Here is a 20,288-nt window from a genome sequence, read left to right on the forward strand (position 1 = left end):
ATATTTCTGAGAACTAATAGCTGTACACTTAGAATAGATATTTATACTACTGTAATATAATACTCTAAGGCTGTACACCAAAAAACCGGAACAGATAGACCAAAAATTAAAAAAAATATTTCTTTGGATTGTGTTACTTACTTGAATGAAACAAAATTTCTTATTAAACAATCAATATACCTTAACTATATACGTATGCATTTCCATCGTATCGTCTATACATAATATAGGCATAGCCTTCTGAATTCGGATTCTGAATTCCGAGGAGGACTCCAGCTACGTGATAATGTGAGGCCGGCCTTCGCTGTACTCTGCCACAGTTGTACGTTGTTAGTTAGGCTATGGCTAGCCCACGGCTAGCCTCAAGCACCCTGAAGTATTGACCCAAAGAGTAGGTATAGGTATTTAATTACATATTTATTTAAACTTTATACCAAAGTCATTATCTGTCAAAGTCAAATTTGAGATTGTCCGATTCTTTACTGTCATTCTTGTTTATTTTTATAACATTTCCAATATTTGTTACGAATGTGACGAGATGATCATAATTTCAATTACTTAAATTATTTTCACCTTAAAGTGCACCAAGAAGAATATTGACATCACTATTCTGAATGTTCAAGTGTTCATAAATTCTCATGGTTTTCAAAATTTCATTTGACCGATTCATATGAAAATATCTCATAATATATCTCATATTCTCGTAGGATAGATTTTGACTTGATGTGAAAATTTGGGTACCTAATCATCAATTTAGTTTTGGAGTAATTATTACTTATGTATGGTACTTTGTAATATTTTCATTAAATAATTTATACGACGTGTACTACCTAAGCTTTTATGTTTGTAGAATGATTTGTCAGCGTTGTCAGCATTCACTGCGTAACTGCGAGGGAATCAAATGCAGCAATTGCGATGCGAAGTTCCATCCCCGCTGCAGCGGCGCCAGCGAGCAGCAGCTGCAACTGGAGGGGGCCGCGGGGGGCGACCGGCGGCGCGCCTGGCGTTGCGCCGCGTGCAAGCAGCCCTCCGCTCACGCGAACCTCTCCTTTCCCAACTTGAACGCGCTCCTGGCCGCTCTCGACAACATTGCCGATAAATTTGAGTTGGTGAATAAGATACAACTGCCTAAAATAAACAACGACCTATCTCAGATGAAACTCGTGACAGAACGTATCGCAAAGCAAAACGAGCAGATAATACAAAAGTTTGAGGAATTGCACAAGCAGCAGAGTGAGATCCGGAGTTGGCATCGCGGGCACCGGCGGCGGGACATGACGTTGTCCCCCCCACGGGCGGAGGGCGCGAGAGCGGGGGGCGCGAGCGGCGCGGAGGGCTCGGGGTGCGCGGGAGGGCCGGGCGAGCTGCGAGCACGCTACCGGACGCGCCGGCGCGCTTACCCGCTGCGCAACATGTTCCTCATGCTCAACCGCTCGCTCTACAGCACCAGACCCAAAGCGAAGAGGTGACTTACGTACCGCTCCTAACTCCTTATTTCCTTCTATTAAATTCAATCCCTTTACTATGTTTTTTATTTCAATGCAGCTGATACAATCTTTTTAGTACCTACAGTTGTTGACGCTTTAAATATATAATTAGACCCTCTTGGTACCTATTTAGTATTTAGTCATTTAAAGGCTTATTAGACCACCCAATTTTTAGGGACCCTAACCCTAACTAAGAGTGGTGTAATAAGGCTTAGGGAGTTAGTGTCCCGATTTAGGGCGATCGGGTCTGCCCGATCTGCATAGCTCCCTAAGCGCCCTGCAGATTGGGTGATGTAATAACGTTTAGGGCGGTTAGGGAGCTCAGTTGCCGCGCGACTAGTGCGTGGAGTGGCTGCTTTGTATGTAAGGTGTCACCAAACTTCCCTACTACAGGTTTATATAACTTAAAAGGGAAGTTCCAAATGTTTGTGATCACACCGCCATGTTAACAAATAAATAAATTGTTTAAATCAATTGTTTATTTAATTGTTTTAAAACTCAACAAGTGTTCAAATTTGTTCTGCACCTACTCTAATTAATTCATTAAAACTCCCGGTTCAAGCACGCTTAGTATTTGCATATTTGAAAGCTTTTCACGTAACCGCAAATACTCTTTCACCCAGATCTTTCTCTTCTTTTTTAATATTTGTTATTGCGTCAACGGTTGCCACTGCTACAGCAACTTTTTGAAGTTTCGATACTGACGGCGGCATAATGTAAAATGCAACAATACGTTTATCTCTCTAGACATTCGCGTATAAACTGAGTTAGGGCCCAATTCGCAGAGAAGTGTAATAAGCGCCACACTAACTAGGGAACACGCTCACCCTAGATGCAGGGCCCTTCATATCGGGTAGTGTAATAAGCCTTAAGCACGAGAAACTCTGAACGCTATAATATAAATAATGTCAGAATTGATGCAAACTTCAATGGCAAATATCAGTGTCTTCAAGGTCGGAGGCGTGACGTTTGACAACATCGCCTCGATGATTTGACCTTGCTTTTTAGTTTTTACATAATCTAAACAATTTAGGCGAAGTATCTTTTCAAACCTTAGTTTCAAACTATTAATATAAAGCCAATCTTGACAATTCATTGTTATTTATTTTTTTATTTATAACTAGTTCAATTTAAAATACAAGTAAACACAAATACTTGAACTGTGTAGTTGATAGTAATAAGAATAGTATATACTACACACATCACCCGTTATCATATAGGTAAACAAAGATTAAAGAAAAAATCTACACAATCAATTTAACCACTCAGAACTAATTTCTCCACCAAATGGATTCCCATTTGGTAGAGTAGCGTATTCACTCATATTAGGGAGCGTCCATAAATTACGTGAGGTGTTTTTGTCCATTTTTTGACCCTCCCACCCCCTCTGGTGAGATGTCATGAGATTTTATTGAACCTCCTCCCCCATCTCACGTGAGATTTTTCAAAATGTGGGTTTCTTATGTTTCTTATGTTTATTTGTCAATGTAAAAAGAAAAGAAATGCTTCGTGCTTTTGTTTACGACTAGTTAAAAATAGTAGATAATTAATATTGCTGAAAGTTATAAAGTGTTATAACAAGGTAACAATAGAATATTTAAATCTTAACCGTAACATTAAAATCTTAAGCATGTTATTTGGAATAAATGGACCAAAAGAGTATAATTTGTTTTGTTTCAATTTAAAAAAAATTGCGTGATATTTGCCGACACCCCCCCTCTCCCCAACGTAAGGTTAGATGAGATTTTACTCGACCCCCTCCCCCCTAAAACAACTCACGTAATTTATGGACGCCCCCTAACTGCAAATCACGCTATCCAACTAGACAAACAACTAACAACTCAATGAGCATACAAGGAAAGTTCTTGGAACAGCTTCGAGAAGCCCTGCATGGTGCATGGATGGTAGACACTCATTTGTTAAAGACAAAATATGCTGACAAAGCTGAATTAGTAAGAAGAGGAATTCCCAGAACCGTTTTGTTTATGTTACTCATTCAAGATGAAGTTATTGCCGCAAGAAACTTCATAAAGAGATTAGAAATATTCACCATGTAAATAGTTTAAACCATAGAAATCTAAATAACAAGACACATAGAAGGGCTATAATGTCATAATTCGTATGAAAACCGCTGTCGCCAAAATCAACACATTCAAACCGAAAGCTAAACAGTACACACAAGTAAACTATGCCTTTTATTGGACAGCTTGATTTTAGTGAAAACTAACTTATCTATTAAATTAAGCTTTTGAATATGTATCCTAACGCACGAATTTACGGTTTATTTTAGAATAACATCCCTAAGTATAATATGAGACTTTTTGCTCCAATACGAACAAACGTGATAATAAGAATGGTCGACTGTGTCATTCATTGTTATTTCGATTACTATGGTGACACTCGTAATACTTGTAAATATTCTATAATTTTAAGGAAAAACGGCATTATTTCTAAAAAAAAATATTTTCCGATGAAATATTATTCCTTTATAAGTATAACTACAACTTGTGGAAGAATTTCCGCAATGGGAATGGCTGAAACACACCATGTATACACTCATACGTCTCCAGAGCAACTGAACAGTGACGAATGCACTGGTGATGTGCAAATCACCTGAGTGGCGACAAGGTCACGCACGCTTACGACTTCTAGTGTCTTGTTATTTAGATTTCTATGGTTTAAACTAACCAAATAGCAACATTTTTAATTTTTCCTGTCCGTGTCCGTAACTTTGTGTCCACTACACAATGACCAATTTTTTCTGCAATTTTTATAGAAAAAGAAGCTACTTACATACTTATTACATACAAAGGCTATATAATATATATTTTTAACTTTTGTCAAATTGTTCGAAGCCATTTATTTAGCCGGGGCAAGAGTTTAGTAAGCTGACTTTACTGCATATTTCAATATTTTTAGTTCAAGATTTTTTATACTCGTGACCCAGCCTGAGCAATCGGATTTCTTATACTCTTTCGGTTTTATGTGGCAAAGTATTTATCGTTTAAGCCTCCACCCCACGGGCAATCAAACAGTTACTTTCGCATTTATAATATTAATATTATAAATGCAAAAGTAACTCTGTCTGTCTGTCTGTTACTCAATCACGCCTAAACTACTGAAACAATTTGCATGAAATTTGGTATGGAAATATTTTGATACCCGAGAAAGGACATAGGCTACCTTTTATTGCGAAATATGTACCACGGGTGAAGCCGGGGCGGACCTCTAGTATTTTATAATTCTTTAATAATTAGTATACCTTATACTTAATATACCTTATACTAACCTAATTGTAAAAATGTAACCTCTTACATATTTATATCACCAAAGGGTGATTCCCAAAGAGGAAAACGCTTATTTTCTGTCCGCGACTTCGATCGATAATTAATGTACATAATATTATATTATACTTGTACCGTCAGCATCACCATCAAATGAGTATCTTTTCAAGTTTATATTCTTAGTATTTTGTTCTGTGCTAGGTATATGATGGTCATAAAATCAGTCAGTTAATTTTCCTTTTCGTTGATTAAGATAATATCACAATTTACGGAACGTAGACCGTAAAGGCCGTACCTATGGCGTGCTTGATATAAATGAAATAGTATAATAATATAAAATCAAAGGTCTTGAATACGTATCTATATATTCGTTAATAAGACCTATTAGACCAACAAATAACGAAGGGTAAAGGATGGAGCTCGGCGTCTACAACAGCCGGCGGACAGACCCCGGAAGTCTCAAGAAGCCGCGAGGAACAACCAGAGCACAGAATAATTAGTCACGTAATCCTAGAGCCGTTTTTGCCTTACAGGCAGAGGTTTAATCGAAGCGCGGAAAATTTTGTCGATGCGAATAGGTACCTACTTAGGTTCTATTTGATCGTATTTAACCAAGTGCATCACGGCGCTCGCGTCATTTTTTATAAGCGCGAGCGATAGAGTCGGCGAGTCGAAAATATGAAGTGGTTTCTGGTCAGCGTGTCGCTTCTCCTAGCGTTGGCGGAGAGCGGCGATGCGGGCGCGCGACCCGAGGTGCGCACGCCGCTGGGCGCGCTGCGGGGCTTCCACATGCGCTCGCGCCGCGGCCGCCGCATCGCCGCCTTCACCGCCGTGCCCTACGCCCAGCCTCCCGTGGGAGAGCTGCGCTTCAAGGTATGCTCTACCGATGTTCGATCATCCTGCCGCGACCGTGGAGATTCATTTACTTTACATTTATTTTAACTTTTAAATTTTTTATGATATTCCTTCGAGTTATTAAGTGAGTTATTGCACTAGATTTATTACAGATTTATAACAGAGTGATAATTTTATTTTAATCATAGTGCGTATTATTTATAAAATGTGTTACAATATTAACATAGACCGTATTCTATTTTGTCGTCCTTTTCTTGATTGATTGCACTAGCTTATGGATGAGCGATTCTTGATTCTTCAATGCTTGTTCGAGTATAATTGTCCCGGCTGGGACGCATATTTGATGGAAACGAAATGCATTATAGGTACCTAGCACAGTACCTAGTAATAAATAAAACCTCTCGACAAAATCATAAACATTGTATAGTTTCGTTTTCGTAGTTATAAACCAATTATAAATAACAACGGCTATGATACGTCATAAAATATTTATTATAATTTATTATCCAGGGCTAGCAAATCGCAATACAAGCACGGACTTCGTGAAATAGAATATCTTGTACCTAATTTTATTTGACTAACTTGTGAATTATATATGCCTACCTTAGAACAATCCATTTCCTAATCTCAAAATAAAATTAAAATGTAATTGATACGTGATGCTAGTTGCTACCACATGCTACGATCTCTATGTGCTACGCAGATATAATATATTCGATATGCAAATTATTGTTGTAATCACTGCAGACTATATGAGAAGCGCGAGTAAGGAGAATCGAAAGCACTTAAAAGTAGGTACTATAATATAATTATCATAATAGAATTATAATTGCTTTGCAAGATGAACGAGACACGTGGAAGTGAACTGCGTCTGTTCCACTTGTTTATATGTTTACGGACGCAAATGATCGAATCACTTGATTGATAGTAATTAGTATGTATCATTAATAAATAATCGAATGTAGGGTATAGTGGACATGTTGAATTAATATTAAATCTGAACTGTCGGCATCCAAATATCTGATATCTAGTAGGTAAAATGTAATTACATCTAACATCAGTATTATCGAAAAATTATAATCATTGTGTATATTTACTTGTAGGTACGCAATATTGTGTACCTTATAAGGGTATATTGTATAAACAACGCCATAATTGATAGTAGAAACATATATTAATTATTGTGCTAATACTTTGATTGTCCTCCTCAGGGGTTTTCTCAGTAAACCTTTTGTCCTTCTCACGTTTCCCTTACCTAGACTCGGTTGTTGCTGACGTGTGACGTAAGTAATATAACTGCATAGCATATTTGCGAAGGGTTATTGCAACTTTTTGTCCCCAGAACGGGTTCAACCCTTAATATTTAAGTACCTCATACTTTCACATGAATGAAGTACATGAAGTGTATATTTGAAATGTGTCAGGCGCCGGTAGCGGCGGCCGCGTGGGGCGAGCGCGTGCGGGACGCGAGCGGCGCAGCGCCGGGCTGTGTGCAGCGCAACCCGTACACGCGCGAGCGAAGCGTGCGCGGCCAGGAGGACTGCCTGTACCTCAACGTGTACGCGCCGCTCGGGCCGGCGGGCCCGCTGCCCGTGCTGGTGTGGCTGCACGGCGGCGGCTGGATGTGCGGCGACGCCTCAACCACTATGTATGGCCCCGAGTACCTGCTCGACCGCGACGTGCTGCTCGTCACTCTCAACTACAGGCTCGGTATTCTGCCTCATTTCTTGTCTTTTAACTTGCCAGGGTAGGTGCTGTTTTATTTGGCGCCGTCATACCATAGCCATATTTTTACTAGGTATGCCAAAGCGAAATACGGCTTATTATTATATCTTCTAAATGCATTGAGATAAAAGTTTTTACAGCTTAAAGGTAATATAGACCTGAGTTTTTGATGTGAATATCAATTTAATACATGTGCTATGACTTATAAGACATTGCTTTGTACCAAATTTCAAGACTGTACACGGGAACTACCATGTAGGTTTTGAGTTCCTTGCGAATGTCACAATTTGCCAAAAATTACAGTATTTACGGCTGATATATCTTTTGATTGCGTTGGCTTATACTTATACGTTTGATTTTTTCATAGCACCAAGGAACTGTAGACTGTAGAGGAGTATTCGATATAAATTTCAGCTTGATACCTCCACGTTCCTGAGAGATAGGGTGTTGACAGACAGACAGACGGACAACAAAGTGATCAAAGGGTTCCGTTTTTTCCTTTTGAGGTTCGGAGCCTTAAAATTGTCTTATTTTGGAATTGTGGCCATAGATATTAATCTTAGTATTAATAGACTCTCAATAAATATAAAAATATTTTTTGTTCGGCCGTCGACCTCTCGCTAGCGAAGTACACAAATGACTTGTGATATAAAACAGTCCTAAATGGCTAAATCGTTTCGAGCTTTATTGCTAGTGTTACCAATAGCTACACCACAGAGCTACACAATTAATAATGACTATTGTATTGTACTAATTAATTATCATTTGGAATATATTTTACATACACTGTACCACCAGCAATGTAGTACACACTAGCCAGAGTCGGAAATAAAACACACAAAAACGCTCTGACCGTATATTTGCGGAGGATGCGGAACTACAGTACCATTTTGCTTATATCTAATTACAAAAGAATAACATAAGCGCGATTTAAAAACACGGCTTCTACAACTAGCGTCATCTATTATCGAATGATGGAACTAAACAATACTAAAACTTATACTATTAAACCAACGGTTTAGACATACCGCCCGCCAAGGACGAATAGTCCTTCACAATACAAAAAAAATACAACTTTGCAAAAAGATACAGCAATACATAGAAGCAAATACATCTCTTTAAACTAATACTTATTCTTTACTTACGTCTAACATAATACATATATATTTTCTTTTTACTTTTATGTTTCTCTAACGGGCAACACACATAGTTTCGAAGTCGGTCTTTGTATGTGAGAACCCCTATATCTCAACGTGACAACACGTGTCACCTTATCCTTACCCGGATGTAATTCAACCACCAATCCGTACATCCATTTCGCAGGAGGCAAATTGTCCTCCTTCACTAAGACCACGTCTCCTACCTTGATGTCGGGGACCTTGCCTTTCCATTTGTACCTTTGAAAAAATTGGGTTAGACACTCTTGGGACCAACGCTTCCAAAAATGCTGCACCATCCTTTGGGTTAACTGCCAACGACGCAAATTGGAAATTTTCTCGTATTCAAAATTATTATCCGGAGCCACGATCAACGGCTCCCCTATTAAAAAATGACCCGGTGTTAACGGGTTGGGATCACCTGAGTCGGAGCTAGCTACGGACAAAGGTCGCGAATTGAGACACGCCTCAATTTGTACCAAGACCGTCGCCAGCTCTTCAAAAGTAAGAGTAGAATCGCCGATTACGCGACGCAGATGATGTTTAGTGCTCTTTATGCCTGCTTCCCACACTCCACCGAAATTTGGAGCATGAGGAGGAATAAAGCGCCACTCTGTACCATTGTTAGCCAATGATGATGCAATGTCAACGGGCAGTTGGGATTTCTCATTTGCAAACAAATTCCGCAACTCCTTAGAAGCACCTACAAAATTGGTGCCGTTGTCACTCCACAACTGAATACAACGGCCTCGTCTAGCAACAAAACGTTTGAAAGCTGCCAAAAAACCTTCTGAAGTAAGATCGGAAACTGCTTCTATATGAACGGCTCTTGTGGCCATGCAAACAAAGAGACAAATATATCCTTTATAGGATTTATGGCCACGACCCTTCGAAACGCGAATATTAATGGGACCAGCGTAATCAACACCGGAGTATAAAAAGGGTTTTCGAGGTGTGACTCGGCAGGCAGGCAGCTGGCCCATCAATTGAGTTCGAAACTTCGCCGCGTTTCTTACGCATGAAACGCATTTGTGTATATTAAATCGTACTAGATTTTTCAATTTGGTGATCCAATACGTCGTACGTATGTAGTTAATGGTCAACTGGGGACCTCCGTGCATGGTTTTGGCGTGGGCATTGGTTATAATCAACTTCGCCAAGCAGGAGTCACCGTTTACAATTATCGGATGCTTGCTGCCATCCTTCAGGCAAGAATTTTCCATTCTTCCTCCGACCCTCATAATTGCTAATTCATCTATTAATGGATTTAAATTGTCAATTTTACTCTTTTTAATGATGTTTTTATGTTTCAGATTCTTCATTTCTTCAGGGTACCAAGTAAGCTGATGCTGACGGATACAACACATGGTGGCATCTCGGAGCTCTTCAGCTGAAAGGTAAGGTAGAAATTTCGGACGAGTTTCAACGGGATCCTTCAATTTCAGGAATCTTCTGCAGTATGCGACTACTCTCACCAGCTTCGTAAAAGATGAAAATTTTAAAAATATATCTATATCTTCACAGTTCTCCTTAGTTGCAGCATGTACTTTAATCTTTCTTTCTTCCAGGTCAGTTTTAGTGCATATGGAAAGCGGTTTACCATACTGAATATCAATCTTACTTAACCAATCCGGACCATACTTCCACAAATTATTCTCAACTAGCTCAGAAGGTAGTATTCCACGAGACGCGCAGTCAGCGGGATTTTCTTTGGACTGTATATACGACCACTTACAAGGTTCTAAATGATTTAGAATTTCAGAAGTCCGGTTGGCTATGAATGTTTTCCACCGACTGGGATGGTCACTAAGCCACGCTAGGACGATGGTGGAATCCGTCCACGCATGCAACTGTGAAATTGGTATGTTCAAAACTTCAGCTACTTCAACTAACAATTTAGTTACCAACACCGCACCGCAGAGTTCCAGTCGAGGTATGGAGATTTGCTTGATCGGGGCAACTTTAGTTTTTGCAGCTACCAGGTGAGTTTTAATTTGTTTATCTTCAGAAACGCAACGAATATAAACCACAGCAGCATAGGCGGCATGTGAAGCGTCACTAAACCCATGTAACTCCACAACTGTATCTTTGCTTCGTGTTTGCACCCATCGCGGTATTTGGAAATTTGTTAGCTGAAATAATTCCTCCCGGTAAGTTATCCATTCACTAATAAGTTCAGACGGTAATCTATCATCCCATCCAAATCCAGTCATCCATAATTTTTGTATGAATATTTTTGCAGTGATGATGCATGGAGCGATCCAACCAAGCGGATCGTACAGTCGACAAATTTCGGCTATAATTTCTCTTTTGGTTGCAGGAAGCGATGCTGATAAAAACTGAACTCTATAACTAAAGTCATCGGTGCGGCGGTTCCAAAAGAGACCTACTACTTTAGTCACGTCATCCTCCTTAAGTTCCCTGTCCTGTTCTATATTTCCTTCAAAACCTTCCATCACCTCCATGCTATTACTACTCCATTTCTGTAGCCTAAAACCTCCTTTACTTAACAATTCAGTCATTTCTTCATATAATCGTAATGCTTCTTTTTCAGAATCACACCCGGTTAACAGATCATCCATGTAAAAGTCCGTTTTTAGTCTTGCAGCAGCTAGTGGATAGCTCCCACCCTCATCGACTGCAAGCTGTTGGAGAGCTTTGACCGCTAAATAAGGTGCACTGGAAGTGCCAAAGGTAACGGTAAGTAGACGATAATCTTGGATTTCGTTGTTGTCATCTCTCCACACGATTCGGTGATAATCTGTATGCTCCCTTTTCAGCTTTACTTGCCTATACATCTTTATGATGTCGGCTATTAGGCATATCGGGTGGAGACGCCATCTCATGATTATATGACGTAATTCTGGTTGTAGTCTTGGGCCAACCATCAGGGCATCATTTAACGACATACCATTAGCACTTCTATCTGACGCATTGAATACTACTCGCGTCTTAGTAGTGCTTTTGTCTGGTCTGACTACTGCATGATGCGGTAACCATACCGAACGTCTCCGCGTCTCTTCCGAGTCTTCCTGTACTTTTTCCATATGACCCAGCAATAAATATTCCTTCAACACTTGCGAATAATTATTCTTGAGTTCGGTGTTCTTAAATCTTTTCTCTAAACTCTTTAGCCTTTGCACCGCTACACTTCGTGTATCTCCAAATTCATGCTTTACTTCGGGGCGGAAAGGTAAGTTAACAATATATCTTCCCTCCTTGTCTCTCTTAGTTGTCCTCTCAAAAATCTCTTCACACGCCTTTTCTTCGATTGTCATTATTTTATTGCTTACCAAACATGGCTCTGCTTCTATTTCCCAGAACCTTTTTAGTAGTTCATCTTCATTGCATCCAGCGTGCATGCTGACGATCACTCTCGGTTGTTGGTGCGTTCCAGAATCTAACATTTCTGATTGAATGTGCCCAGATAATATCCACCCTAATTGCGTTTTCTGTGCTAACGGACATCCAGGGGGACCCTTTATCATGCCGTCCTCCAGTACCTGGGCATACACCTCCGCACCAAGCAACAAATCAATTTTGTTTGGGACTTCATATTTTGGATCAGCCAATTGCAAGTGTGAAAGCTCTGGCCACAACCGCAGATTGACTCTCCTTGATGGAAGAAACGATGTAAGCTTACCGAGAACGTGCGCTTGAACGACCATGGTAAACTTGGGATTATAAATTGATCTTATTTTTACTTCAACCATAGATCTTGACGCTAAGGAATCTTCCTGACCTCCTACTCCAGAAATACGAACCTTATTTGGAATTTTCTTTAGCCCAAGAGCTTGAACCGTGGATTCGGTGATGAGAGAAACCATTGAGCCTTGATCCAATAAGCATCGCAAATTAAAGTTAGCCTTACCTGTATTCGACTCCGCTTCCACAACTGCAGTAGCCAAAAGAACTTGACTACGGACATTCGAAAAACACGTAACAACATCGCGTTCAGATGTGGTTGCTGAAGAAACAACCACATTCTTTTGATGGGACTCAACATTTTTAGATTCTTCGGGGTGAAGCAATGAATTATGTTTACGCTTACAAACCTTACATCTGGTGGATTGGCGACATGAAAATACGGAGTGGTTGCTACCAAAACAATTAAAACATAAGCGACTATTTTGTACAAATTTATGTCTCACATCATAGTCCGACTTCGCAAACTCCTTACAATTATATAATTTATGAGTTGCCCCTTTGCAATACGGACACTTCGCCACATAAGACTGACCAGATTCAACACTATCCGTCAAAGTATTGTTCACATAAAGTACTTTGGGACTAGCACGAGGGTTTTTTACGTTTACTGACTTAGTGTCTAAAAACTCTAATGACCTAAACTTATGCTCCAAAAATTCTCTAAATAGAGTCAAGGTTGGTAGGTCTTCGCAATCATTTGCCTTGGACTCCCACTGCTTCCTGGACTCAGGGTCCAATTTGTGACTCATTATATAAATAACGATTGTGTCCCAGCTAGTAATATCAATTCCTAGGTTTTTTAGAGCACTTAAGCATTCGTTCATACTATCTAATAATTCTCTTATCGCCGATGACGATTCATGATGCAATACTTTTAGACTCATCAAACGTTTTAGGATATTGTTTGACAAATACTTTTTGTTGTCATAACGGTTGACTAGCTGAGCCCAGGAAGCCGTGTAGTTTTTATCGGTTATTGCTGTATGTCTTAGGAGCTGTTCCGGTTCTCCTAATAAATGACCCTTTAAATAATGTAATTTTTGTACATCATCTAATTTATGGTTATTGTGTATTAATGATACAAAAAGATCTCTAAAGGTAGGCCATTCTGTGTATTTTCCTGAAAATTTAGGTAAAGAAATTTCTGGTAATTTTATGACACATTTTTCTTGATACTCGCTGGAATCACTTGACTTTACCCCGGACCGACTATTACCCTTTAATTCAATCAAAGCATCTTTCAATTCAGTTTTGTAATCTACATATAGTACTTCGGTCTCATCATATACACAATTTTTAATATAGCTAGAAGAGTCTAACTCCCTCTTAGATATCTCGCTAATAATTTGGCGATGAATATCGCAAAATGATTGCCACTGATTTTCTAAAGATTCCAAACGAGTTTCAACATACGAAACAGTAATTCTTTCCTTAGGGGATTTTTTAAAATTGACTCTACCTTTAGAGATAAGCTCTTTACTATTTTCTTGAATTCTATTAAATGCTTCCATTATAATATTTTAGAGACTTCCGAACAACAATAAGATAAATAGACTTTATATTCTCAAACTTATTTGAAATAAATAAATTTAACTTAATATTTAAATTGCATAAAACAAAAACTAACTCACATGTACAAACTGTCTCCTCAACTCTAAAATATTATAAGTGGTAAATTCTTTTACAAAATTTTACAAGTGTCTATTCAATACAACGAACAAAAAACTAAGTCAATGTAAACATTGAAAATATTCTAAGTCTATGTAAACAATGAAATTTTCTAAGTGTTTTAAAGTTACTTTAATTTAATTTGGGCATGGATTCCCCGTCACTTCACTTTATCTTCTTGGACTTAAGGTCCAATTTTGTATAATTGAACTTCAAAGTACTCACGTTTCACTTCACTGGTAGTCCTTCTCCCTCGCACCTGTACTCCGGAGTCGGTTGACGTCACGGATGTTCTCCCTCTCGCTCGCTCCACTGGCCGCTGACGTCCCGGATGTTCTCCCTCTCGCTCGCTCCGCTCGCCGCTGACGTCACGGTTCTTCTCCCTCTCGCTCGCTCCGCTGGCCGCTGACGTCACGGTTGTCGCCCTCTCGCTCACTCCGCAGGCCGCTGACGTCACGGATGTCGCCCTCTCGCTCACTCCGCAGGCCGCTGACGTCACGGTTCTTTTCCCTCTCGCTCGCTCCGCTGGCCGCTGACGTCACGGTTGTCGCCCTCTCGCTCACTCCGCAGGCCGCTGACGTCACGGATCTTCTCCCTCTCGCTCGCTCCGCTGGCCGCTGACGTCACGGTTGTCGCCTTCTCGCTCACTCCGCAGGCCGCTGACGTCACGGATCTTCTCACTCTCGCTCGCTCCGCTGGCCGCTGACGTCACGGTTGTCGCCCTCTCGCTCACTCCGCAGGCCGATGACGTCACGGTTGTCTCCCTCTCGCTCGCTCCGCAGGCCGCTGACGTCACGGTTCTTCTCCCTCTCGCTCGCTCCGCTGGCCGATGACGTCCCGGTTGCTTCTCTCTCGCTCCCTCCAATGGCCGCTGACGTCACCACCTGGTCTCCAATATTCGGCTCGCAGGACCAAATTTTATGTACCACCAGCAATGTAGTACACACTAGCCAGAGTCGGAAATAAAACACACAAAAACGCTCTGACCGTATATTTGCGGAGGATGCGGAACTACAGTACCATTTTGCTTATATCTAATTACAAAAGAATAACATAAGCGCGATTTAAAAACACGGCTTCTACAACTAGCGTCATCTATTATCGAATGATGGAACTAAACAATACTAAAACTTATACTATTAAACCAACGGTTTAGACATACACTATTGTAATGTTTATGGTTTATATGTATAATATTCTGATTTATGGCTCATATGCAACCAACGGATTTGATGCAAAGTTTTAGCATTAGCCTGTAGGGACTCGCTCGTAGCTAAATATGCTTGAAATACTTTAAAAGCTTTAAAGTATAATTTATGTTTAATACATACAAAATAATAATTTTAAGTTAGATTTACAATTACGACGCGTGTGATTGCGATTGATTGCGAACATATGTATTAATAACAAAACATGAAATATTCACTGGGCAGGCCCGCTCGGCTTCCTGTCGACGCAGGACGAAGCGTGTCCCGGCAACAACGGGCTCAAGGACCAGCAAGAAGCGCTGCGTTTCATCCAGAAGACCATCCATAGCTTCGGCGGCGACAACTCATCCGTCACACTGTTCGGCGAGAGCGCGGGCGGCGCCAGCGTGCACCTGCACATGCTGTCCGAGACCAGCGCCGGTAGGTCCCTGTGTGGGTGTGCCGCGGTAGAACTGCAGCGCAGTAGACGGTCCGTTGACGGTCGACGTGTCGTTGCAGGCCTGTTCCACAAGGCGATCTCGCAGTCGGGCACGGCGCTGGTGCCGTGGGCGGAGGCGGCGCCGGGCGAGGCGCTGCGGCAGGCGTGGCGGCTGGCGCGCCTGCTGCACTGCCCGCAGGCGCCCTCGCGCCGCATGCTCGACTGTCTGCGCACCAGGGACAGCTACGACATCATCGCCACCGAGTTCTCCTTCTACGTGAGTACACCCTCTCGTCGATATTATAGGTTGAGGTTGACCCCTTTTGTGATATGTTTAATTGTAAAATAATGCAGGACTAGGTATCTTTAAGGTTTTTAATAATAATAATTGTTGAATCGACACGAATTGGACCAGAAGATCGGCGTTCATCACAGACATGTATAATATTAAGTAGACAACGCAAGTACCGCGATCTGTATGAAAACCACAGACGTTCATGGTATCTAGTGGGGGAGCTAAAATGCTAACTAATGACGATAATACACCATTAATAGTGAGTTCGTCTATATTCTGTGTGTGAGAGGTTATATTTTATGCACCTACGTAAAATGTACATTCAAATGGTCGCAATTTGCGATGGGTTGTTATTCAAAGAAAATAAAGGATTAGAATTTAGATAGTGTAATCAAAATGTAGGTATCTAGATATAATTTTAAAACGTAATAAATTATTATCTTCGCCCAATAGATATATTAAGACTCGAACTTGAGCGTACAAATGAACCGTGAACTCCATTTTTAAATTTCATAAATGTAGATAGAATAAATAATAAATTTTATGTATGACTAGCAAACCGGGCAAGCTCCGTTTCGCCACCAGAGACACCTTTTATTTGCTATAAAACTCACGGAGCCCGAGACATTTCCAACGAATGCAAAACCGTGGAAATCGGTTCGTGAGTTCTGGAGTTATAGCGTCAGGAAGGAAAATCCGACTTATTTTTATATATGTAGTAGATTTTTATTACTACTAGATATCGTATTTATTTTATTAGGTATCAAAATTGGACTGTCCTTTATGATGATCATGGCATTTTTCTTCCTTTTTTACAAAAAAGTGCCCAATTTGCCATCAGGAATGGGACTACGAACCGATGACGCCATTCAAGGCGGTGGTGGAGGGCGAGAAAGGGAAGGAGGAGGAGGGCGCGTTCCTGCGGCGGGCACCCCGCGCGCCGCGCGCCGCCTCGCGTGTGCCCTGGCTCACCGGCATCAACACCGACGAGGGATGCTTGAAAAGTGTTTGTGAGTGCTGTTCACTGAAATTCTGCGCGAAACTAGTTTAAACAATCGTTTGCTAATTTAGTGTCTATTATTATTAAGCTATTGCATAGCTTCTATCGCGGGCCTTGAGCGCGGGGACCGAATCCAGAAATTCCGTAACGAAAAAACCTCACGCTCCCCACTCCGACGGGCACGGAGGTGTGGCTTGAAGGCATAGCAATTAGCATGCAATATCTTTACCGCGGCAGTCCCCGAGTGCCACACGTCTTTTTGTTTATTTCCACCTCTCTCACTCATCAGTCATCACAGTGTTACTACTAGTGAGATTGTGTCGGCGAGATAACCAGGATATGAGTGGTCTTTTGTTTTGACCATTGACCAATGAAAAATAAAGTTTAAATTACTTAGTTTCTAACAAAAAAAACTGGTAATGGTAATTGTTTATAAATGGTAATGCAGACATGACATCCGTTTAGGTACGTGAATTTTTACAGTTTGTGCACAAGAAATGTTAAGACACAAAATGTTCAGGGATAACGTCGAACCGCAGCTTGTACGAGCAGTTCGTGAGCGGGTTCGATCGCATCGGGCCGCTTAGCCTGTACTACGAGAGCTCGCCGCTCGCGCCGCTCATCACGCGCCGCCTGCGCGAGCGCTACCTGCCCGCCGGCGATGAGCGCGGCACCAAGGCGGGCATCCTCGAGGTCACTATCGCTTTTCTTTATTATCTGCTGACAACCCCTTTCGATTGATGATTGAGGTGGTTCGAAGGCTTCGAAAGGGGCAGATACAGTACAAACGAAGTTAAATATGTTTTAGCAGCAAGATTTCAGGCTATTTTATACGTTGTAAACAGATGTACAGCGACGCGTACTTCGCGTTCCCGCTGCGCGAGGCGGCGCAGCGCGCGGTGGCGGCGGGCGAGCGCGTGTTCCTGTACGAGCTGGCGCACCGCGCCGCCAACAGTTTCTCGCAGATCTTCGGCGACCCGCACGGGGACTACGGTAAGGCGTGCCGCTACTTCGAGAGTAGCGGCGAACGAGTGCGGGTGTACGAGCTCCAGCTAGACATTATAGTAACGTTGTAAATGATAGACTTGTTTTCTCTGTGATCACATAACACATTGCAGGTGTGTGCCACGCCGACGACTTGATGCACCTGTTCCCGATACATTTCCTGACGAAACCGGCTACCGCGCAGGACGAAGCGATTTCCGAACTCATGCTCACTCTCTGGACTAACTTTGCGTCTTCCGGGTATGTACAGCAGCCAGGAATTATATCCAGGACGCTTAAGAATCCTTTTCAATTATAAGCTTATAATTATTATGTTAATGTAAATTGGCACAGCTTCAGAAAAAGACACAGTTGTATTTTATTGTAGTAAATGTTATATTATAATCAAACTTTTTAAAATTACAATGTTACGTTTCGTTTCTCAACCTAAACCCTCCTCAATTTCTGGCTTATTTTTTCAGTGTTTGTCTACCTATTAGTAATGAGAATTATAGGAGTCAAAATTCCTGTTGTTTAGGCTTATACAATATACATAATATATAGAAATTTGCGCGGAATTTGAAATTTGAACCTTCAATAACTCGTAAGTTAGAATGTGAATAGGTTCCGAGTGTAGCTAATGGCGATGCGGTTGCAGGGATCCGAACGGGCCGGCGCCGCTGCCGTTCGTGTGGGCGGCGGCGGGCCGCGAGCTGCGGTACCTGCGCATCGCCGCGCGGCCCGCCGTGCTCGACGGGCTGGCGAGGCGCGCGCGCCTGTGGGGCAGCCTGCCGCTGTGGCACACCTTCCAGCGCCACGAGCCCGCGCACGCGCCTCGCGACGACTTGTAGCCGCTGTACTTCTATAATATAAATGGCTGTGCCCTGCGATTTTACCCGCATTTATCAGCTCCCATTTGTCTTAGCGTGATGATATTATAGCCTATAGTCTTCCTCGATAAATGGGTTATTTAACACTTTAAATCGGATCCGCAGTTCCTGAAATTATCGCTTTCAAATAATATAACAAAGGTTCAAGTATGGTGATCGGTGACTTATGAGTTATCATGAACCGAAAAAGGCTCCTTTATTATTTTTATATTATATACATATTATAGCTATTCGAAGGGTCAAATAAAAATATGTACAACTTTTATTTCAACTGACATGAATGTTTTTTTACTCAGGGATTTTAAGCAGAAAACTGCATTGCTTACAATTTTACGATGACAAATAAATATGTATTTTATTTTCTGAAGTATATTTGGTAATATTATGATGCTTTATATGTTACTTTCCGCCTGCAGCTTCATCCACGTAGTCAAAGAAAACCCCGAATAGTTCCCGTTCCCGTGAGATTTATTGGATAAAACTCTGTACCAAATATGAAGTAAATCCATGCAGTACTTTTTGAGTTTAGCCCGAACATATAGGCAAACAGACGAAAATTCTAAATACTATATTGTTCGCTTCCTACGATTTTATTATATGAATGTAATATTATAGATAAGTTGTTACTTATGATATAAGTTTAAATAAGTAAATCGTTGAGTTAAATCTGAGGTTTTATTTCAATGGATCTTGACAACGAACACGTTTCTACACGAAGTGTGCGGCGTCCACCACTGCTGGAAGCGCGAGTAGGCGCCGTGCCTCCGCTCGCCCGCCCCGTTGAGCGCGGCGCACAGCTCGCAGCGCACGTCGGTGGCCGCGCGGGCGTCGCTCTGCTCGAAGCGATACAGCTGCTTCCAGCGGAAGAAGCTGTGGTAAGCGTCGGGGCTGCGGATCACGTTATGCATGATCTCCACCAGCCTTCGCGGGCCCAGCTCCCGAGCGTCCAAGTACGACCCGGGCGGCAAGAATCTATAAGAAGCGACAAGGATTCTAAACGTGATCTGTAGTTACCATAGTCACGGGCTAAATAACATAGAAAATAATTATTATGTATTTGATAAGTACCTATAGCTATGTGTACGATCATTATTTAAAGAAGGAATTGATATAATGTTTTTTTTTATTCTCAACAATTAAACTAATTCAATAAATATTGAGCACGTGTACGGTGTAACTAACCTTTTATAGTCTGCTCCTCCGTACACTACAGGCACAGTGTTGTGGTTAAGAGCGTGTAAAACTTTTTCAGTGACGTAATCGTCACTCAATGAATTTTCAAACGCAAAGTAAAAGTAGTAATTTTTTTCTAGAATTTTTAAGCATTCCCTCATAGTCGGTTTCGGGCACGACAATTCGCCACACTCTCCATATATATCTACGACTAAATTAAACGCTCGCGTATATTCCCGAATCTGCTTAACCACATCCTCTCTCAGGCTTTGAGTGTCGCAGTTGGAAACGAACCATGCGGCTGCTTTTTTCTTACTTTTCAACTTCTCTTTCAAGGCTTCGTCGATGTCCTCCGTGTCGGCCTCTCGCGTCCATGCGACGGATGCACTCGGGCCGATCACGTGATCGCTCGAGTTCCTGATGACGAAATACTTCC

General features: G+C 41.5%; 3 protein-coding genes across 3 annotated transcripts; 2 read left to right on the top strand and 1 right to left on the bottom strand.

Annotated features, from left to right (window-relative positions):
* Positions 1-841: 841 nt before the first annotated feature.
* LOC149490932 (uncharacterized) lies at positions 842-1,511 on the top strand. Its single transcript, XM_089698712.1, has one exon. The coding sequence runs from the start codon at positions 852-854 to the stop codon at positions 1,467-1,469; it is 618 nt and encodes a 205-aa protein (XP_089554838.1). The 5' UTR covers positions 842-851; the 3' UTR covers positions 1,470-1,511.
* Positions 1,512-5,441: 3,930 nt separating this feature from the next.
* LOC149490933 (juvenile hormone esterase-like) lies at positions 5,442-19,345 on the top strand. Its single transcript, XM_089712979.1, has 9 exons — positions 5,442-5,644; positions 7,051-7,336; positions 15,318-15,512; positions 15,591-15,787; positions 16,647-16,815; positions 17,326-17,498; positions 17,651-17,798; positions 17,924-18,050; positions 18,448-19,345. The coding sequence occupies exons 1-9, from the start codon at positions 5,450-5,452 to the stop codon at positions 18,638-18,640; spliced, it is 1,683 nt and encodes a 560-aa protein (XP_089569105.1). The 5' UTR covers positions 5,442-5,449; the 3' UTR covers positions 18,641-19,345.
* LOC149490934 (uncharacterized) lies at positions 8,194-14,541 on the bottom strand. Its single transcript, XM_089711938.1, has one exon. The coding sequence runs from the start codon at positions 13,725-13,727 to the stop codon at positions 8,532-8,534; it is 5,196 nt and encodes a 1,731-aa protein (XP_089568064.1). The 5' UTR covers positions 13,728-14,541; the 3' UTR covers positions 8,194-8,531.
* Positions 19,346-20,288: the final 943 nt, after the last annotated feature.

This window comes from Colias philodice, chromosome 1 (assembly GCF_061535455.1).
Source record: "Colias philodice isolate Cphi_HAF_F1 chromosome 1, ilColPhil1 Martin Lab GWU primary, whole genome shotgun sequence".
NCBI classification, from domain to species: Eukaryota; Metazoa; Arthropoda; class Insecta; order Lepidoptera; family Pieridae; genus Colias; species Colias philodice.

Coding starts and splice junctions, on each gene's coding strand:
- LOC149490932 (XM_089698712.1), top strand. CDS start 852: ATGATTTGTCAGCGTTGTCAGCATTCACTGCGTAACTGCGAGGGAATC.
- LOC149490934 (XM_089711938.1), bottom strand. CDS start 13,727: ATGGAAGCATTTAATAGAATTCAAGAAAATAGTAAAGAGCTTATCTCT.
- LOC149490933 (XM_089712979.1), top strand. CDS start 5,450: ATGAAGTGGTTTCTGGTCAGCGTGTCGCTTCTCCTAGCGTTGGCGGAG. Junction 5,645..7,050: donor TGGGAGAGCTGCGCTTCAAG/GTATGCTCTACC, acceptor GAAATGTGTCAG/GCGCCGGTAGCGGCGGCCGC. Junction 7,337..15,317: donor CACTCTCAACTACAGGCTCG/GTATTCTGCCTC, acceptor TTCACTGGGCAG/GCCCGCTCGGCTTCCTGTCG.